At 35.3% G+C, this 17,944-nt stretch overlaps 1 protein-coding gene across 9 annotated transcripts in view; it reads left to right on the plus strand.

Moving 5' to 3' along the window:
• The window catches only part of LOC125668551 (protein phosphatase 3 catalytic subunit alpha-like), a 48,980-nt gene that overhangs the window by 16,948 nt on the left and 14,088 nt on the right, over window positions 1–17,944 (plus strand). For 7 of the 9 annotated variants that reach the window (XM_048902806.2, XM_048902811.2, XM_048902807.2 and 4 more), the window contains exons 4-10: window positions 21–132; window positions 6,757–6,902; window positions 8,655–8,794; window positions 10,148–10,225; window positions 16,512–16,606; window positions 16,805–16,930; window positions 17,121–17,198. In XM_048902806.2, the coding sequence (XP_048758763.1) occupies window positions 21–132; window positions 6,757–6,902; window positions 8,655–8,794; window positions 10,148–10,225; window positions 16,512–16,606; window positions 16,805–16,930; window positions 17,121–17,198 (775 nt within the window). The remainder of the gene's footprint in view (window positions 1–20; window positions 133–6,756; window positions 6,903–8,654; window positions 8,795–10,147; window positions 10,226–16,511; window positions 16,607–16,804; window positions 16,931–17,120; window positions 17,199–17,944) is intronic. The other 2 variants (XM_048902812.2, XM_056162822.1) reach the window with 1 other exon arrangement.

Consider the following 17,944-nt stretch of genomic DNA (forward strand, 5'->3'; position numbering starts at 1 on the left):
TTTTTTCTCTCTCTCTCCAGTGTGTGTTATATCTGTGGGCCTTAAAGATACTGCACCCAACCACATTTTTCCTTCTACGGGGAAACCATGAGTGTAGACACTTAACAGAATACTTCACATTTAAACAAGAATGTAAGTATCTGTAGAATTAGAGATATGATCAATTTTTATGCGCCCGTCAAAGACGGGACATGTTTAATTATGGTATGCTCTGTCTGTCTGTCCGGACCCTGTGGGCAGGATACAGACCGAACCGTAAACTCCAAGATTTTACAACTTGGTGTATTTGTATGAGAGGAAGATGCCTATGTAGGTCAAGATCACATAGTATTACTTAGTAAGAAAACCTTTTAGGCAGAATGCAAACCGAACCGTAAGCTCCAGAATATTGCAATTTGGTACATATGATCACCTTGATGAGAGTTTTTCAATGTTATAGGTCAAGGTTGCAGTATCACTTAGTTGGAAAACCTTGTAGGCAGGATACAAACCAAACCATAAGCTCCAGGATATTGAAACTTGGTATATTTGATCACCATGATGAGAGGAAGATGCCTATTATTTTTCATGGTCAAGGTCAAAGTTTCACTTAGTAGGAAAACCTTGTAGGCAGTATACAAACTGAACTGTAAGGGCTAGGACCGTCAAACTTTGTACACAAACACTTTATGCCAAGTGGAGGGTGCGTTTCCAAAGGTCAAGGTCGAAGTAGCAGGGTGCAGACCGATTCGTTGGGGCAAGGACCATAAAAATGGTACACACATCTTATGCCAATTGAAAATATTACATAGATGATTTGTCTTGTTTTTTCGATGCAAAGAAAGTATGTCACACCCTGATGATCAATTACTCATACTAATTGAAGGCAAGTTCTACAGATCATGGTGTAAGAAAAACGCCCTATATTTGCTTTTCATGGGCGTATTATGTACCGTCGGCATTACTCTTGTTCTATCAGGTTAAGTATGAACATGTACCAAATTGATGCAAAGACAAACATTAAAAAAAATTGTGTGTGAGTTTATAGATGAATGAGTTCTGTTATCACAATGATACTGTATATTTGGAATTTTTAGCGAGACACAAGTTTTGCGATTTTCCCAAAAAAAAATCGACTTGAAATTAACATATGCCCGTCAGTCCGTGACTGGTTAAAAGTCTGGCGGACTGATGACATTTGTTTAGTCAGTCTGTTGGGACTGGTCAATTTTCTAAAATGTCATTTTGGAAATCATGCTTGTGGAATCATAAACACATGTGGCATTCCTCTGTAGATATCACACAAACCTGATTAATAAATCTTGCATTTAATTAGTGTTACAATATTGTCTGAGGCATATCTAGGTAAAGGGATAGTAAAGGCAGGGCTCTACATTGACTTTTTATACGCCCGTCGAAGACGGGACATATTATGGTATGGCGTCGTCAGTCTGTCTGTCCGGACCTTGTGGGCAGGATACAGACTGAACCATAAGCCCTAGGACTTTACAACTTGGTACATTTGATCACCATGATGAGAGGAAGATGCCTATTGTTTTTCAAGGTCAAGGTCGTAGTATCACTTATTTAGGAAAATTAGGAAAACCTTGTGGGCAGGATACAAACCGAACCGTAAGCTCCTGGATATTATAACTTGGTATATTTGATCACCATGATGAGAGGAAGATGCCTATTTTTTTCAAGGTCAAAGGTCAAGGTAGTAGGTTTACTTAGTAGGAAAACCTTGTAGGTATACAGACCGAACCGTTGGGGCTAGGAGTGTCAAATTTAATACGCATATACCTTATTCCAAGTGGAGGAAACCTATTGTTTCTCAAGGTCAAAGGTCAAGGTGGTTGTAGCAGGATACAAACAAAACTGTTGTGGCTAGGAATGCCAATACTTTTCTTTTTCAAGTTTAAAAGGTCAAGACTGTTAGATGGCATGCTTCACTTGATAATTTGGTGCCAAGTATAGCTTGTGAACTTACAAGTTATACTTTATTGAAGAGATATTTCTATATAATTTGAGATTCTCCTGCAAAAAAAATGTTGATCTGCCTCTACAAAAATAGTTATGTTCAATATTTTTGACCATTTCAAACTGAAACTAATTACTGAAATAAACACATGAAATCAAATTATATGGAGTATCATTCTGCATGATCTGTCTTCATTATACATTTTATGGCTACAAGTGTGTAATGAGGATCCTCTCCGTGGTGCACTAGAAACAGCCATTGCTATTGTAGCTCACAGAGGACAGTGGTAACTTCACTAAAATATGAATCAGACTAAAATATATTTTCCTTGAGCAAAATCTACGGGCGTATTATGCCACGTTGGCGTTGCTCTTGTTTTCCTACTTGTCCATTGGGACAAGGGCCAGATATTTACTTGTCCGTACTTCAACTTCACTTGTCCAAAAAAAAAATTCAAAAAAGATCTAATATTTAAATATTGTCAACTTGAAAACTATTACTTAAAATATAGTCTAATTTTTGTACCTGCTTGATTGATTTTTTTTATCTTATTCACTTGATAAAAACAAAAAACACAAAATAAAAAATTTATCTAGACTTCCTGTCTTTTGAATCAATGATGGAGAAAATAACAATAACTGAAGTGAATCCAAACTTTGTACGATCCATGAATGCTTCTTGACAAAATTGAAAGTAGTACGCAATAACTGAACACCAATCCAGATCAAGTGTGACTCAGCTAGTTTACATAGCGATTGATATCGGGATCGAAGTTCATTTTTCATGCATTGCTTCCAACTTTGAACTGCCGATAAACTTTTCACCAATCGTTCATTTTATTATTTGGAGACTTCTTTACATGAAAAAGCACTTGTCCAATCGGACAAGTGCCCATCAATATTCACTTGTCCGAATTTTCCCCCCACTGGTAGCGAACAAGCGTTAATGTCGAGCCCTGAAAGGTCATTGTGTTCAAATTTTTTGAAGGAATTAAAATAAGTCCAAATGACTCATACAAGTCATTTCTGTTTAAAATAACAATTTTAGGCATTTATCTGCATTTATTTCCAAATCTAAAATGATTATAATCTTCAAATCATGTCTTGATAGGAAGACCATGTGCCCTGCGCCAAAGTCCCATTCAGGTGAAAATTGGTGCATTTAATTATCTAATCCATGCGCCAAAGTGCGCATTCATTATCGTTTGTAACTTGCGGGGTTTTTTTTTTCGCTCTAGAAGTGAATTGGGTATGACTTTTTTTTTTTTTTTACTTTCGTTTTTAACCTCATTAGTTGAAGCAATACAAATCAAAATAGATAACCAATAAACTGTTTCCTCTTACACCACACGCTTGTCTTCTCATGCTTACTGGCGTTTAAGCTTCGGAAGTCCAAGCTTAAGTGCAGATATAGAAATGAAGGAAAGTGAAGGGCAAAAAAACGATGAAAAAAAACGAGAGATCGTTGTTAGATACCAATGCCAATAAAAGCAATGATACCGTTGAGAAGGGGAAATAGAAACATTTTCAAGAGAGGTGGAAAAGATCGTGGTCATGGTTCAAAGTTTCATTTAAAACAATAATGTTCCACTGCACATTTGTTATTTATTGAAAATGGCCATTCAAAATATGTTGATGGCCCATTAAATCCGAAAATGGCCCATTGAAAATTTGAACCGTGGGGCCATAGTCCCATAGACCATTTTGGTCTTCCCAATCACTGCATGTCCCCTGAATTTTTGCTTCCTGGACAAAAATTCAATTTGCTACACAAGTTAGCTCCTAGTGTAACTTTTGACAAACATGCACATGATGCAGTCATTTCAAAGTTGAAAAATATCATTCATACATCTTATCTAATTATATTAGAAAGGAATAAGATGATTTGGGGTGAGAGAGAAAACTTCACCAAAATGAGCTATAGCTATTTCTTTAAATTCCTTTATTTTATTTAGATAACATGAACACAAAATATGTTTCATTATATCTTGAAAACTCTGAGAGACTTGTAAATTTTTCTTCAGACTGGTTGAAATTATACCCTAACAGTCCGGCTGGACTGGTGACATAAAAAGTTAGTTTCAAGCCCTGATTTAAAATGGTTATGTATATTTAGAAAGAGCTAATTTTACTGACTTGATAATTCCAGGAAAGGTAACTAACCTCCGATATCTGATAAATTGTTAGCGATATTCAATTTTAGCGACCTCATCACTGGCCATGTGGTGATAGATAAAGGTTAATTATGATTACATGGCATTTCATGCTTTCTACACGGAATATGATCAACCTTCAAGTTCAAGAAAGTTATGAATTTTCCTTGGATCTTTGGGTTTCACAATATTTTTATACTTTGAACAGAACATGCATTTGTATGGGACTTTTCTGTTCATCAAAGTAGCAAGTACAACAGTCATGTGATGTTGTCCTCTATTGTCTTTGCAAAACACAGGAACCCAACCCCCGAGACACTGATACTTCTCAGTTTTGTCATTGAACTGACTGTTGCCATCAATGCACAAGGCCACAATATGGGGTCAAAAAAATTTCATGGGAATAAAGATTTTAAAAAGTCTTTTACAAATCACAATGGATGAACAACAGCAAGGCCAAGGTGACCAAGTGAGTGATGTGGTCCCTGGGCCTCTTGTTAATATTGTCTGAGAAAGAGAAGAGCCACATTAAGTCTGTTATAGACAGGGTATATTATGGTATTGCAGTCTGTCTGTGCATCTGTCCATCTGTTTTTTGGTCAGTTAAAAAAAAAAAGTACTTGGGCCAAAAATAAATATATTGTTTTCTGTTACCCAACTATTTTTGACTTGGAAGCAACTGACTCGGAATTTTTCTAACTGAAATTCTGGAAAAAAACTTTCAGATAGAGTTTTGTTTTAATTCTGATCAGCTTATGAATTAAACCAGTGGGATGGGAGCTACTTGAGTATTGGTATCTAATCTGAGTAGTGTACTGGTTCTATGTCCCATCGAGAATGTTTTACTCATTGAGAGGTCACCAGCTATAGGTGAAGTACCACAAATTTATATCTCAAAGCTGTAACTGTGAGGGTTCTTTTATATGCCAATGCCTGCAGCAACATAGGACTTCCAGTGTGAAGGTCACATCCTAAAGACCTGCAATTCTCACTTCTTAATGTCAAGCGTTCAGTGAAGGAGCAATCACTACCTATGTTGATGATGGGTTGTGATCTGGTCATAAGTGTAATTTTTAAAGATGACAAAGGTATTGTTAGTTAGACCCACTTTTTGAAGCATTGATAACAAGTTAACTAAATCATTGTATCTTAAATAAGACTTCAGCAATGTCGTAATGAAGAAGACAAAATGATCAAATGGCTTTGAATTTTGTTTGTAAATTATATATTGGCTTAGAAATTTTTTAAGTACTTATGTTGAATATTAGTGATATTTAAAAAGAATGTATTCTGAATTTAAAGGGGGGAGGGATTGCACATCTGGATCTTCATTTTACATTAATGGGGATCAAGATATAGTATATACATATACTATCATCAGGAGGAAAAGGTTGAATCTGTGCATTCTTGTGGGAGTTTACAACAGAATGTGTATTGTAGTGTGCTTATTACATGCTGCTGCAAATTTATGGCTATCTGCCAATGTATGTCGTTCAATAAGTCAACAACTCTGTTTCTGTAAAATTTCTCCAACTTTCACTTAAATGACAGGCTGTTGGCACTTTTGTTACATGTATTTGTTTCCAATTATAATTTTGATTTATTGAATGATCGAAACCTGTGAAGCATATGAAAATTAAAGCGTGATCTTAAAGAATGGAATAGTATCTGTCATAGTTTAGGTGCACAGTTATACTCTAGAAAGGAAAGGAACAGAGAGGCATTTGTTTAACTAGAGAGTGACAAGTGGGTATTTGCTGTGTGTGATTGAAATATGTAATCATATGAGCTGTATGCAAAGTAAAACAGAAGAGTTGATCGAAGGTGCTGGAAAACAATGTGTCTGGTAAATTGTGGCATGTCAGTGTACAATGCATATTGATCTGTTCTCAATGATACGTGAACCAATCTATACTAAGTATGGCTGTCTTTGCAGGCCCAAACTCGGTTTATGCAGAGTGTAATTGTATGTTTACGAAAAACATTTGGTAATGAAACTGTTTTTAACATACTAGACATTAAATGCATCTCCATCTCTTTCTTTTTCGAGTGCTTAGTACCTTGTCTGTTCAAACAGTCATGATGTTATTGGTCAATGTTGTTTGTCAGCGTTATAACCTCCCCCTAAAGTTCTGTCAATTTACTGCATTCCATAGTTTTGTATTGATCTAGTACCTTTATCTACTTACCCAGATCTGGTTTTAAAATCTTGCAGCTGGTAATACACAATTGATTTTTTATAATAATAATAATAAAAAAAACCTCCCCATTTCTTATTTGTAGCAAGCCTTTTGTTAAAGATTTAAATTGCACCATAATTATTAATTTCCTTGGTTCATTTAATAGGAAAGCTGCTGCTTAAAATTTGATTGTACACTATTGACTTCAGGCTAGAATTCATCAAAGTATGCACTCAGAGTATCTAAGCCTAGGGAATTGTCTTCTGTGTTCCTTAATTTAAAAAAAATCTATATTATGCATGTGTAATTCTAGATTTTAATGTGACATTGGTGAAGTAATAAAATTGACAAACAGAAATACATGTAACAATTGTGTCAAGGCAGTGTGCATAAACAGCACTTCTGCTATTGATTCTTCATATTTCTTCTGCAGAGATTTGAATGACTGACCTTGTTTCTTTCAGGTAAAATAAAATATACAGAAAAAGTGTATGATGCTTGCATGGAATCGTTTGATTGTTTACCCCTAGCAGCTTTAATGAATCAACAGTTTTTATGTGTCCATGGCGGGCTTTCACCAGAAATCCACAATTTAGATGATATTAGGAAAGTGAGTACAATGTGAAACAGCTGTAGTTGTTTGATGTTAGAATAAAATGCATAGTAGTGGGCTAGCAATTATCTGGCTCTCATTATCTCCTGTGCATGAATCTTCATTAGGGTCTTTGAACTATTGTATCTGATAACAAGACTGGAAATTTCCAACCAATATTTAGTCTTCTACATGCCCGATTGACTGAGTTGTGTATGGGAAAAGCTGTCTACCAAAGCACTAACCTGTCTGCAGAATTACAAACCCATAGTAGTGATCATGTGTAGGGGTGTGATCAGCCCTCGATTTATCATATGAATGCAGATGAAGGAAAGTGAAATTGAGGAGAAGACCAGCGTGTTTGGCTTGTTGCGTGATGTAACTTGCACTTTATTTTTTACTTTCTTGGATTAAATACAAGCCAGTGTTTACCTTCTCTCCTGATAGTTAGTTGCAACTGATAAATTAGATAGTGTTTAATAAGCAGCAAAACTTGGCGATGTTGTCGTTTGCTCCTGAATGCCTGTGAATTATGTAATTGCTTATAAATTCCAGTGGTTTTAGCCTGCCAAATAGGCAGTGTTTGATGCTGCTGACATAGTATTTGTAGTTATATGGAATGGAATGAATATTGACTTGTCAAACAAAAAAGAATAGTTATTTTGTAATCAATAGTTATGAAGTTAAATATTCGTAAGTTTTATGTTAATGTTGAATAAGCTTTATATCTTTACACATGAATGTATTTTAAGAATTTGTACTTTGTTTTTAGCTCAAGTGAGCTTTTCTGATCGCTTATTGTCCATCGTCTGTCTGTCCGTTTGTCTGTAAACTTTTTACATTTTCGACTTCTCCAGAACCACTGTGCCAATTATAACCAAACTTGGCCAAAAGCATCCTTGGGTGAAGAGCTTTCAAGTTCGTTCGAATGAAGGGCCATGCCCCCTTGGAAGAGATAATCACAAAAATGCAAAAATAGGGTGGGGTCATTTAAAAATCTTCTCAAGAACCACTGGGCCAGAAGAGATGATATTTACTTGAAAGCTTCCTGATATTGTGCAGATTCAAGTTTGTTAAAACCATGGCCCCCGGGAGTAGGATGGGGTCACAATAGGGGATCAAAGTTTTACATACAAATATATAGGAAAAATTTTTTTTTTAAATTCTCAAAAACTACTGGGCCAGGAAAGTGGAAATTTACATGAACACTTCCTGGCATAGTGCAGTTTCAAGTTTGTTAAAATCATGGCGCCCTGGAGTAAGATGAGGCGACAATAGGGAGTCAAAGTTTTACATACAAATATATAGGGGGAAATCTTTAAAAATCTTCTCAAGAACCACTGAGTCAGAAAAGCTGAGATTTACATGAAAGCTTCCTGACATAGTGCAGATACAAGTTTGTTAAACTCATGACCCCTGGGGCTAGGATGGGGCCACAATAGGGGATCAAAGTTTTACATAACAAATACAAAAAAATCTTTAAAAATCTTCTACTTAAGAACCATTGGGCCAAAGAAGTTTACATTTACATGAAAGCCTCCTGACATAATGCAGATTCAAGTTTGTAAAAATCATGGCCCCCGGGAGTAGGCGGGGCCACAAAAGGTATCAAAGTTAAACATGCGAATATATAGGAAAAATCTTTAAATATGAGCCAAGATGACTCGGGTGAGCGATGTGGTCCATGGGCCTCTTGTTTGATGAACATTTTGTGTTGTTTTCTTGATTGTTAATTAATGTAAGTAACCCTGTCGTATATTCTGGTTTCAGTTGGATAGGTTTAAAGAACCTCCAGCATTTGGTCCCATGTGTGATATATTATGGTCAGACCCCTTAGAAGACTTTGGATCAGAGAGGACATCAGAACATTTTACTCATAATAGTGTTAGAGGTTGCTCATATTTCTACAGGTAATTTTTGTCTTTCTACCAATTATGAATAATTCATAATCACCAGTCTGTGACACATCTGCATTGTATGGAAAGAGAGATATTGATTTTTGTCTGCACTTCTACTCAAATTTTTATTAGGTCCTGCATTGAAAATACAGTAGTCCTACAGGAATCTCATTGTCTGTCAGCCTACTTGTCCATCATCACTTTGGTTGTGACACTATAATCTTTAATAGTGTTCAACTTAAAACTTCATATTTTATAGAACTTATAGAAAATTATATGTACACTGCATGTCTCTGTATTTCCCTCAACATAAAGTTTTCACTTCACTACTTTATAAAAGTTTAAAAGTTGGTCATTAATAATGATCAGTTAGGTCTTTATTATGTCAGTTCATTCCAAATTTTAACTTAGGTTTGTCAAACACCAAACATAATTGTAGATATCATGTAAATATTTCTCAAAGCTTTCCACAAACAACATTAAAACTTTTAATTCATTAATTGACTTGTACAATCTATGTCATAACTTTTTGCTGGATTAAGTTTTGGGGAAAAGGTTAAACGATTAATGAGCCGTAACTGCCTTGTCGAGGATAGGAACCAAAAGTAGAACTACATTGCAATCGTTTGGGACTCTATATATACAAATAAAGATAACTGCTTAATTTTATTTTTCCGGATAATTTCAGGGGAAATTGGTCTGTGTCCTAGACAGGTCCATTAATGAATAGAACGACACGTTCTCCTTCCTTGATCATTTAGAATCGGATCATTTTGCACATAATAGTATGACTGAACAAAATTTGTTAAATTACCGAGGCGAGGCACGTGTCACCGGAGCTAGACTAGTGGTAAACAAAATGTTGACAAACAGTAGTTGGCAGTCAATCGTTTAAATATTCATCAAGTGATAAATGCTACACTAAAAAGTAATATTACATACCTTTTAATGTATTGAGGTATGCTTGTAGACCATTTGCTTGCAACCACAAGCACACCACCACGCTCCATCTTTGTTTCCGATTTGAAATCGGGATCGAGATTCTTTCCACTCTCTAGTAAAGTCCCCAAAGTTTCTGAGTATTTGAAACCGTGTTTGACGCTTAAAATTACTAATAAAAGTCATGGTAGATCAGTAATGTCCATACACAGGGATAGAAGAGATTTATAAAAATGGTACTATGGATAGAAGCAAATTTTACATCAGGACATCCCAGTATAAAAGCGATTTATTCAGAAACCTTACCAGGGATATAAGAGAACTTTTTTGTTGTCCAGGGGTGGAGAAGATTTTTTACTAGAATAGCCTGTTTTCTAGTTCCAGGGTGTTTATTCATTAATTTTCATGTATTTTTTTCCATTTCAGCTATGCAGCATGTTGTGATTTTTTGCAGCAAAATAATTTATTATCAATTATCAGAGCACATGAAGCACAGGATGCTGGGTGAGTTCTGTAAAATGAAAACTTTATTTTCATTCAGTAATATTTTCCCCCCTATTTAAGAGTGTCCATAGTATTGATTTGCATTTACATTGTACACTTAAAAGTTTTCATGACATTTTCATGCCCCCTCAAATGAGTGTGGTGGTTGGGACATACACAGGAATCATTTTGTTTGTACAATTGTAGCCAGACCATAACTTTGTAAAATGACAAAATAACATGAAGGTGGATCAAAATGCTGATCAAGATCAATTTGATACATGTACAAGATTACTATGGAAAAAAGTAACATATCCTTGTTACAAATATAATATGCTCATATGATGTGCTTTTGACTAGAGGCACTGTGTAGTACCTAAAGGGATGTTATGGGAGAAACATGTTCCATAAATTATATGGCTGCTTGTTGAATATAGGGTTGAATATATAAATTATTTTGTTCATGGAGAAATGAATATAAAAACCGAATCGCAACCTTTATGAAAGCCTTATATTTAATGCTTATAATTCAATTACAAACTAAAAACTGTCGAAATAGAAATTAACATTTGCAAACAGCTGCAGATCTGCGGAGTAATTTACACGCATGTTGGCTGCTAGCAGAAATTAATAGCAATTGCAGTTTTCTCTGATTTACTTCAAGACACTCATCTTAGGACATATGTATATTAAAAGAACAGTTTTAAAAATCAGAATTGTTAATCAGACTCAAATTTGGGGCTGAAGAAATACTTGTCACCTGTTCTTTGAACGTAAGCAGATTCAAAGTATGGGTGCCTGACACACTTATTTGTGGCTACGCTCAATTTCTCACCATCACTGGATAGTTAGTCATTATTAGCCGAGGCTATATTAGACAAAGTTTTGCTCATCACGAGTTTTTAATGATTTGTGCACTCTCTTGACTAATTACAGACTGAGCCCTCATTCTGATGACCACTCATTTACATAATATGGCGTAATTCTACACAGCGTCACTCAAAGCTTACCTTGAATTATTTTCACGCCCCATTTTATATTCCGTTTAATAGAGTTAGACTCTCTAATTTGATTTCTTCTGTAATTCAATCATAGTATTTTCAGAATTTACTTCTTTCAAGGTTTTTCCCCATTTCTCTAATCAGTCGTCGTCGTCGTCCCCCCCCCCCCCCCCTTTTTTTCTTTCTCATTTTAAATTTATCATTGAAAGACGCGCTTAAGTCACCTGTATCGGAGAAAATATCTCATTATTGAAAAGTAATTTCAGAATTTTCTTTTTATGCCTCGAAGATCGGGGAGCATATTGTTTTTGTCCTTTCTGTAATTCTGTCTGAAACTTTAACCTTGCTAATAACTTTTGAACAGTAAGTGCTAGAGCTTTGTTATTTCACATGAGTATTCCTTGTGACAAGACCTTTTTATGGGTACCAACAATTTTTACCTTGTGACCTTGGCTTTGAAGTTTGACCTACATTTTGAAAATTTTAACCTTGCTAACTTTTGAACAGTAAGTGCTAGAGCTTTGATATTTCACATGAGTATTCCTTGTGACGAGACCTTTCCATGGGTACTAAAGCTTTTGACCTTGACATTTGACCTGCTTTTAAAAAAATTGACATTAGTCTTAATTTCTAAATGGTAAATATTAGAGCTTTCATATTGCACTTGAGCATTTCTTGTGACAAGATCTTTCTACTGGTACCAAGACATTTGTCCTTGTGACCTTGGAGGCTTGGCCATCTTTGGAATTGACCATTATCAGGGCATTTTTGTTTCACAAACACATCTTGTTTCAGTTTTTTTTTTTCTCTTCATTTATCAGTTTTTTTGTCATTGAAAGACGCGCCTAAGTCACCTGTATCAGAGAAAAGATCTATCTCATTATAGGAAAGGACGTAAACTTCTTCCAAATATCTCAAGTCCTCCGGATTTTTCAACCATTTTTAGCTTAATTTTCTGATAACCCGTTGTCCGTCTGCAGGGTTTTGTCCAGCATTTAGGTGTTACTACCCACAGCGTTTTTTGGTACCCACTGGTACTGTTAACGGTACCCATTCAATTGCGAAAAATAGCGTCAAAAACGAACAAATTGGGGATTTTCTACCAAATGATTTCAACTATCAGGAATCATCGTAGGTTCGTTCTAGAATCATCGTAGCTCTACAACACACGCACTGCCATGATCTGTAATTTCGATTTAAAACCGAAAGTGAACATTTTAGTTAACTTGTGCAATGTTTCAGACTAAGTAAATTACGATGGCAGCTGCCTATTTTTCGGCAAGTGAATTGAAAATTTTTAGTCCCAAAATTGGGAAAATCAAAGTTTTTTTGGCATTGGGAATGGTACTGTTTATCGGTACCAGTTATATAAGGAAAAGAAACGCTGACCGATTTTATGTTTATGGGGAATTTTGGAGAATGCAGTCATGATCGAGCTTCCAGGGGATGGGGGACATCCATGGAATATAAATTGATTGATGATACTTGTTTTATGTATATTGTAAGTGTGACAATTATAGAAAATGACTTAGAATATATAAAAATGATTTTGTTGAAAATTCTCATACAATTTTGTGAAGTTTCTACAAATGAAGGGGATTTTTTATCTATGGAAGGGGGAAAATCCATTTTTGCCAAAGGGGAAAGGTACCTTATACCGATAGTAAAAACAACCTAGATAATTCCCTGGTCTGTTTGTAAACTTTTCACATTTTCGACTTCTCCTGAACCACTGGACCAACTTACTTAGAACAAATTATTCTTAGGTGAAGGAGATTCAAGTTTGTTCAAATGAAAGGCCTTGACCCCTTCAAAGGGGAGATAATCGCAAAAATAGGGTGGGGTCATTTAAAAATCTTAAGAACCACTGGGCAGAAAAGCTGAAATTTACATGAAAGCCTCCTGACAAAGTGGAAATTCAAGTTTGTAAAACTCGTGACCCCTGGGGTTAGGAAAGGGATCAAAGTTTTACATGGGAATATATAGGGAACCAAACTTGGCACAAAGCATCCTTAGATGAAATCAGATCATAAGCTTGCATACTGTGAGGCTCGGAACATCAGCAGACCTGTTTACTTGTACGTTTTCGCCGTATTTTTTACGGTAAAATAAAAAAAAAAAAATGTTTTACGGTGATTGGTCGCGAAAATACGGTCAAAAACAATAATCGGTAAAAAAAATCGTTTCGTCAAAATTCGATCTAGAAAATTATTAACTTTTAAAGATCAAAGTCATCTAAGCGCTTTATGAAATAGAAACATATTAAAGCATGTAAAAGATCGAGATTAATACAGCATGGTGACAAACCATGTCAAAACGGAAAGCAGCTGATGATCATGAACGTACCTTAGTCTTTGTTGGATGTTTTATTTGTTTGATTTCCTGTAGTACTTTGTTTCAATGATAATGAATATGCAGTATTAAATGGGAAAAGTTCTACCAGAAAAAATCTTTGTTTCCTTACAATATGAAAAGCGATTCTTCTGTTTTAGATACATGTATGTTTTTATAGTGTTTGTTTACAAGATGAATAGATTAAATTGAGTATTCAAGGAAAGCAAAGTAATTTAAAAAGGGGTAATTTGATGAGTCAAGAAAAGTAGACTAGTGCTAATTGATCTGATGTTTAAAAATTAAAAGATATGAGGTAAGTGTCAGAGAAACCGTACTACATATGCATGAAAAATATTAGGGAAATTTACAAGTCGAGAGGTCTCAACAAGGTTTTCAGCATACTTTTAAAAAATTAAACTAAAATACTTCGTATATTTTCATCTTTATAAACCTCTGAATCTGATTTCAGGAGCTCTCAGATAGCAGGAAATGGCATCTAATTTTTCAAAATTTTCTGCCCCCAGACCCCCCTAGCAGGTTTGTGCCACTTCGCGGCACTCACTGGTGACTTTGTACTGACAGACTACCAAAAATACTGACAATCTTACTGACAGCTTTCATAAGGGGTAAACAGGTCTGCATCAGTTGATACATCTTGGTGAGAAAGTCTATTGTGACCCAAAAGTAGGTCACTGTGGCCCCAGTTTGAAGCGTTTTACTTTGAACATTAAAATGCATCATGTACAGGTAGTTCCAAATGGACGTATAATGGTATTATGTACCCTAGTGGTCCATTTTGTGTGTCTATGAAGAATAATCGGAATTAGTCTTTCATATCCTCTAAATGAACTTTAAATGATAGGAGGCCTATTTGTACTGTATGTGCCACTGTCTGTCACGTTTTAAGAGAGAAATTCTTGGGTCAAACCTTAAACACTGAAACGTTTACTAACTCCTACATGCAGTTATATACATGCAGTACCGTTAGGCCAGAGTTTTTATGCCCCCGAGATCGAAGATCGGGGGGCATATTGTTTTTGTCCTGTCTGTCATTCTGTAATTCTGTTAGCCTAGGTCACGCAAGCCGTTTGACTTCCCACTCAAACGCCTTGGAGCGTTCTATTAAAAAATATTACACCGCGAGGGGGCGCTATCGAAAAACGGAAATGGCGACACCGAAGAAGCAAAGACCACAGCTGTTGTTCCAAATGTCAGTTTATGTGTCGCTTGTTCTAAAGAAAGCAAACGTTGTGTTTTTGCAAGTTTGAAAATTGGTCCTTCATTAGAGAAACCAGTGACGATAGGACCAGAATTATGCTGACTTCACGAGAACTAGTATTACTATGCAGGTCTTCTTCAAACATAAATTGCGGTAGAATGGTATACAATAGCGATTTCCCATAGCCTGTTGGTAATACTGCCAACACGTCTGACCTATTTGCTAATTTAAGTGAACACTCTTTCTGTAAAGGTTTCAACGAGAATTCGATTTTTAAATCTGATAAAACTTTGTTTATCTTCTGTTCGACTGCGTCTGTCATCGTTATGCATCAACCAATCAGCTGCTGTATCAGAATTCGGATAAGCCTCGTTATGGAGTGTAAATGTTTATCGTAGAATGCTCCTAGACGTTTGTCTCGTAGAACACTGCATTGACAAACGTGTAGGTGACCTAGACTATCATTCTGTCTGAAACTTTAACCTTGCTAATAACTTTTGAACAGTAAATGATAGAGCTTTGATATTTCACATGAGTATTCCTTGTGACAAGACCTTTCCGTGGTAAAAAATGTTAAGCATTTATTTGGATTCAGTACATATTAACTGACAGAGTATTAAATCAGTTTCTTCGCTTCTTGGCATTCCATGTGGAAATTTATTTTTCCTGCAAGCCGACATGCTTGGCATATGGGACGAACAATAGCAAAACTTCTGGAAGTCTTCCTGAATTCTTCACAATTGGTCACATCTGAGTCTCCACAATGAAAGCATATTGCATCAAAAATCTGTGTTGACCCTATTAGAAAATAAAACGTTAATAATAAAAATCAAATGAAGTAGGAAGCTATATAAACTTATGTGTTCAACTTCTAGTAGCGGCTTTCAATACATCGAATATATTATTCCCCAGGGCAGCTGTGTTACTGTTGGAATCCTGGCCAGACTTGAATTTATCACTCATGCAGACATGGATTGGTATCTAAATTATGTTAATCCTAAACCTTCAAACAAAGTCTGAGTACGAGTCTACTCCAATACCCATTCAATGTTACCATGGAAGTGTTAATCAATATCGATGTGTGTGAATTATCACAATATACTTGTAACAATCTGATTTTCATAGAATAAAGTATATGGCTTACCCAAAATCTTTAAACACGCTGACAGGTGTTTGAGGATCTATGTCAGTGTTTTCACTCTCGATCCAAGATATTTTGGGGAGATATTTTTGTCTGATTCTTCTAAGAGATCCGAAATGACATGCCCAACAATGTCATTTAAACGTGCCTTCACAATTTTGCTGCGGCAAACTGCTGTGTCGATGCATTTAACATCGATTCTGATGTACATGTGATCCTCCATATTCCTGCGGAAATGTCGTTAAACTAGTTCTCATCAATGGTAAATAGTCGTAAACAGTAATTCAGGTTTAAAGAATTCACTTATCAACAAGCGTTTACATGTATATGTGTATACCGATCCCGATTTTATTTGAAAACCTCACAAAATAGATGTTCGGCGGGGATGAAAAAAATAAACGTAAATTTTAACTATTTTTTTTTTCGGTATTTAAAAAAAATCGGGTCGGCGTTTCCCGTAAAACGAAAATAAAAAAACTCTGGCCTTACCATTGATGATAAGAGAAATTAGTGTAAGCAAATTGGTCTTGCATTAATAAAATGCGGAATTTTCTTCTTGTAGCCTAGTAATGTTTAATTTCATGAAATGAGGATTTTTCATTTTTTGTTTAGATACCGAATGTACAGAAAAAGTCAAACAACAGGATTTCCCTCTCTAATTACAATATTCTCTGCACCAAATTACTTAGATGTATATAATAATAAAGGTAAGTACGTGTATAGTACTGAATATTGTTTGCAATGGTGAAATCCAATAAATGTAATATGATTACAAAATTCTCCACAACAAATTATTTGAATGTCTATAATAGATAATTAAGATAAATCCAAATACTTCATATTGAATTCTGCTCTCCTCTAGCACGCTATTCAATTATAATTCATTTGCGCATTGTGTATTTTAGCTGCCATATTAAAGTATGAAAACAATGTGATGAATATTCGACAGTTCAACTGTTCACCACACCCATACTGGTTGCCAAATTTCATTGATGTTTTCACATGGTCTCTACCCTTTGTTGGAGAGAAAGGTTTGAATTTTTAGTGCCTGTGTACCTGTAATGGAAAAGTTAAAATTTTCTTCAGATTAAGTCAGATATTTAATAATTGCTGTGTGGTAATTTTGTGACTCTAGTTCAATTGTTGAACTATTATAATGTAACTCTAGAACAGTTTGTTGTGGAAATAAGGCATTCTAGAAAGTTTTGGCTGCTTTTTCAGTGACAGAAATGCTTGTGAACGTACTCAACATCTGTTCAGATGACGAGCTGATAAGAGATGAAGATGACACATTTGAAGGTACCTTACTTTGCACAGTTTATACATATAACATACAATATTATGATATCTATATATCTTTTTTTTTTAATCTATATAATGTCAATCAAAACAATCAGACATGAAAATGTGTGTTTAAAGTATATAGAATCTGAATAATAATTTTGCAATTGTATTTGCCACAAGTTCTTTGAATTTAAGCATTAAAAGGGACATGAATTCTTAGATATGCTGTATTTCCTCCTGTCAGCTATATTTCTTTCAGATTACATGTTTTACTTTACCTGTTGCCCCAGATGTGATGGTTACACAGTGATTTTCTAGCTGGATTAGACTGGTGACCGTGCATGTCTGTAATAGTCATGTATAGGGATTTGAAAACACATGAAATCACATTTTAAACCACCATGCATTGCTCAATATTACAATAAACACATAGTAAATTTGTATGAACATTCTGAAAGTTTTGGAGAATTCAGATAGAAATGTGAAGAAAAAAGGGGGTTTTTTTCCACATGGTTGCACATTTACACAAGTATTTGCAGTAAAAGAAAAATTCAAGAATATGTAATAAATGTGGAAAAATCATTTATCTACTATGTGCCAGCCATTTAGGGGTCATATGGTATGACGCAGTGCGTCTGTTTGCCCATCAGCACCTTGTGGATCAGATAAAAACAGAACTTGTAAGGCTAAGATCATCAAACTTGGTACACATGTTCCCCATGATTAGAGGAAAAAACTTGTTTTTCATGGTCAAGGTCAAA

This window comes from Ostrea edulis, chromosome 4 (genome assembly GCF_947568905.1).
Source record: "Ostrea edulis chromosome 4, xbOstEdul1.1, whole genome shotgun sequence".
NCBI classification, from domain to species: domain Eukaryota; kingdom Metazoa; phylum Mollusca; class Bivalvia; order Ostreida; family Ostreidae; genus Ostrea; species Ostrea edulis.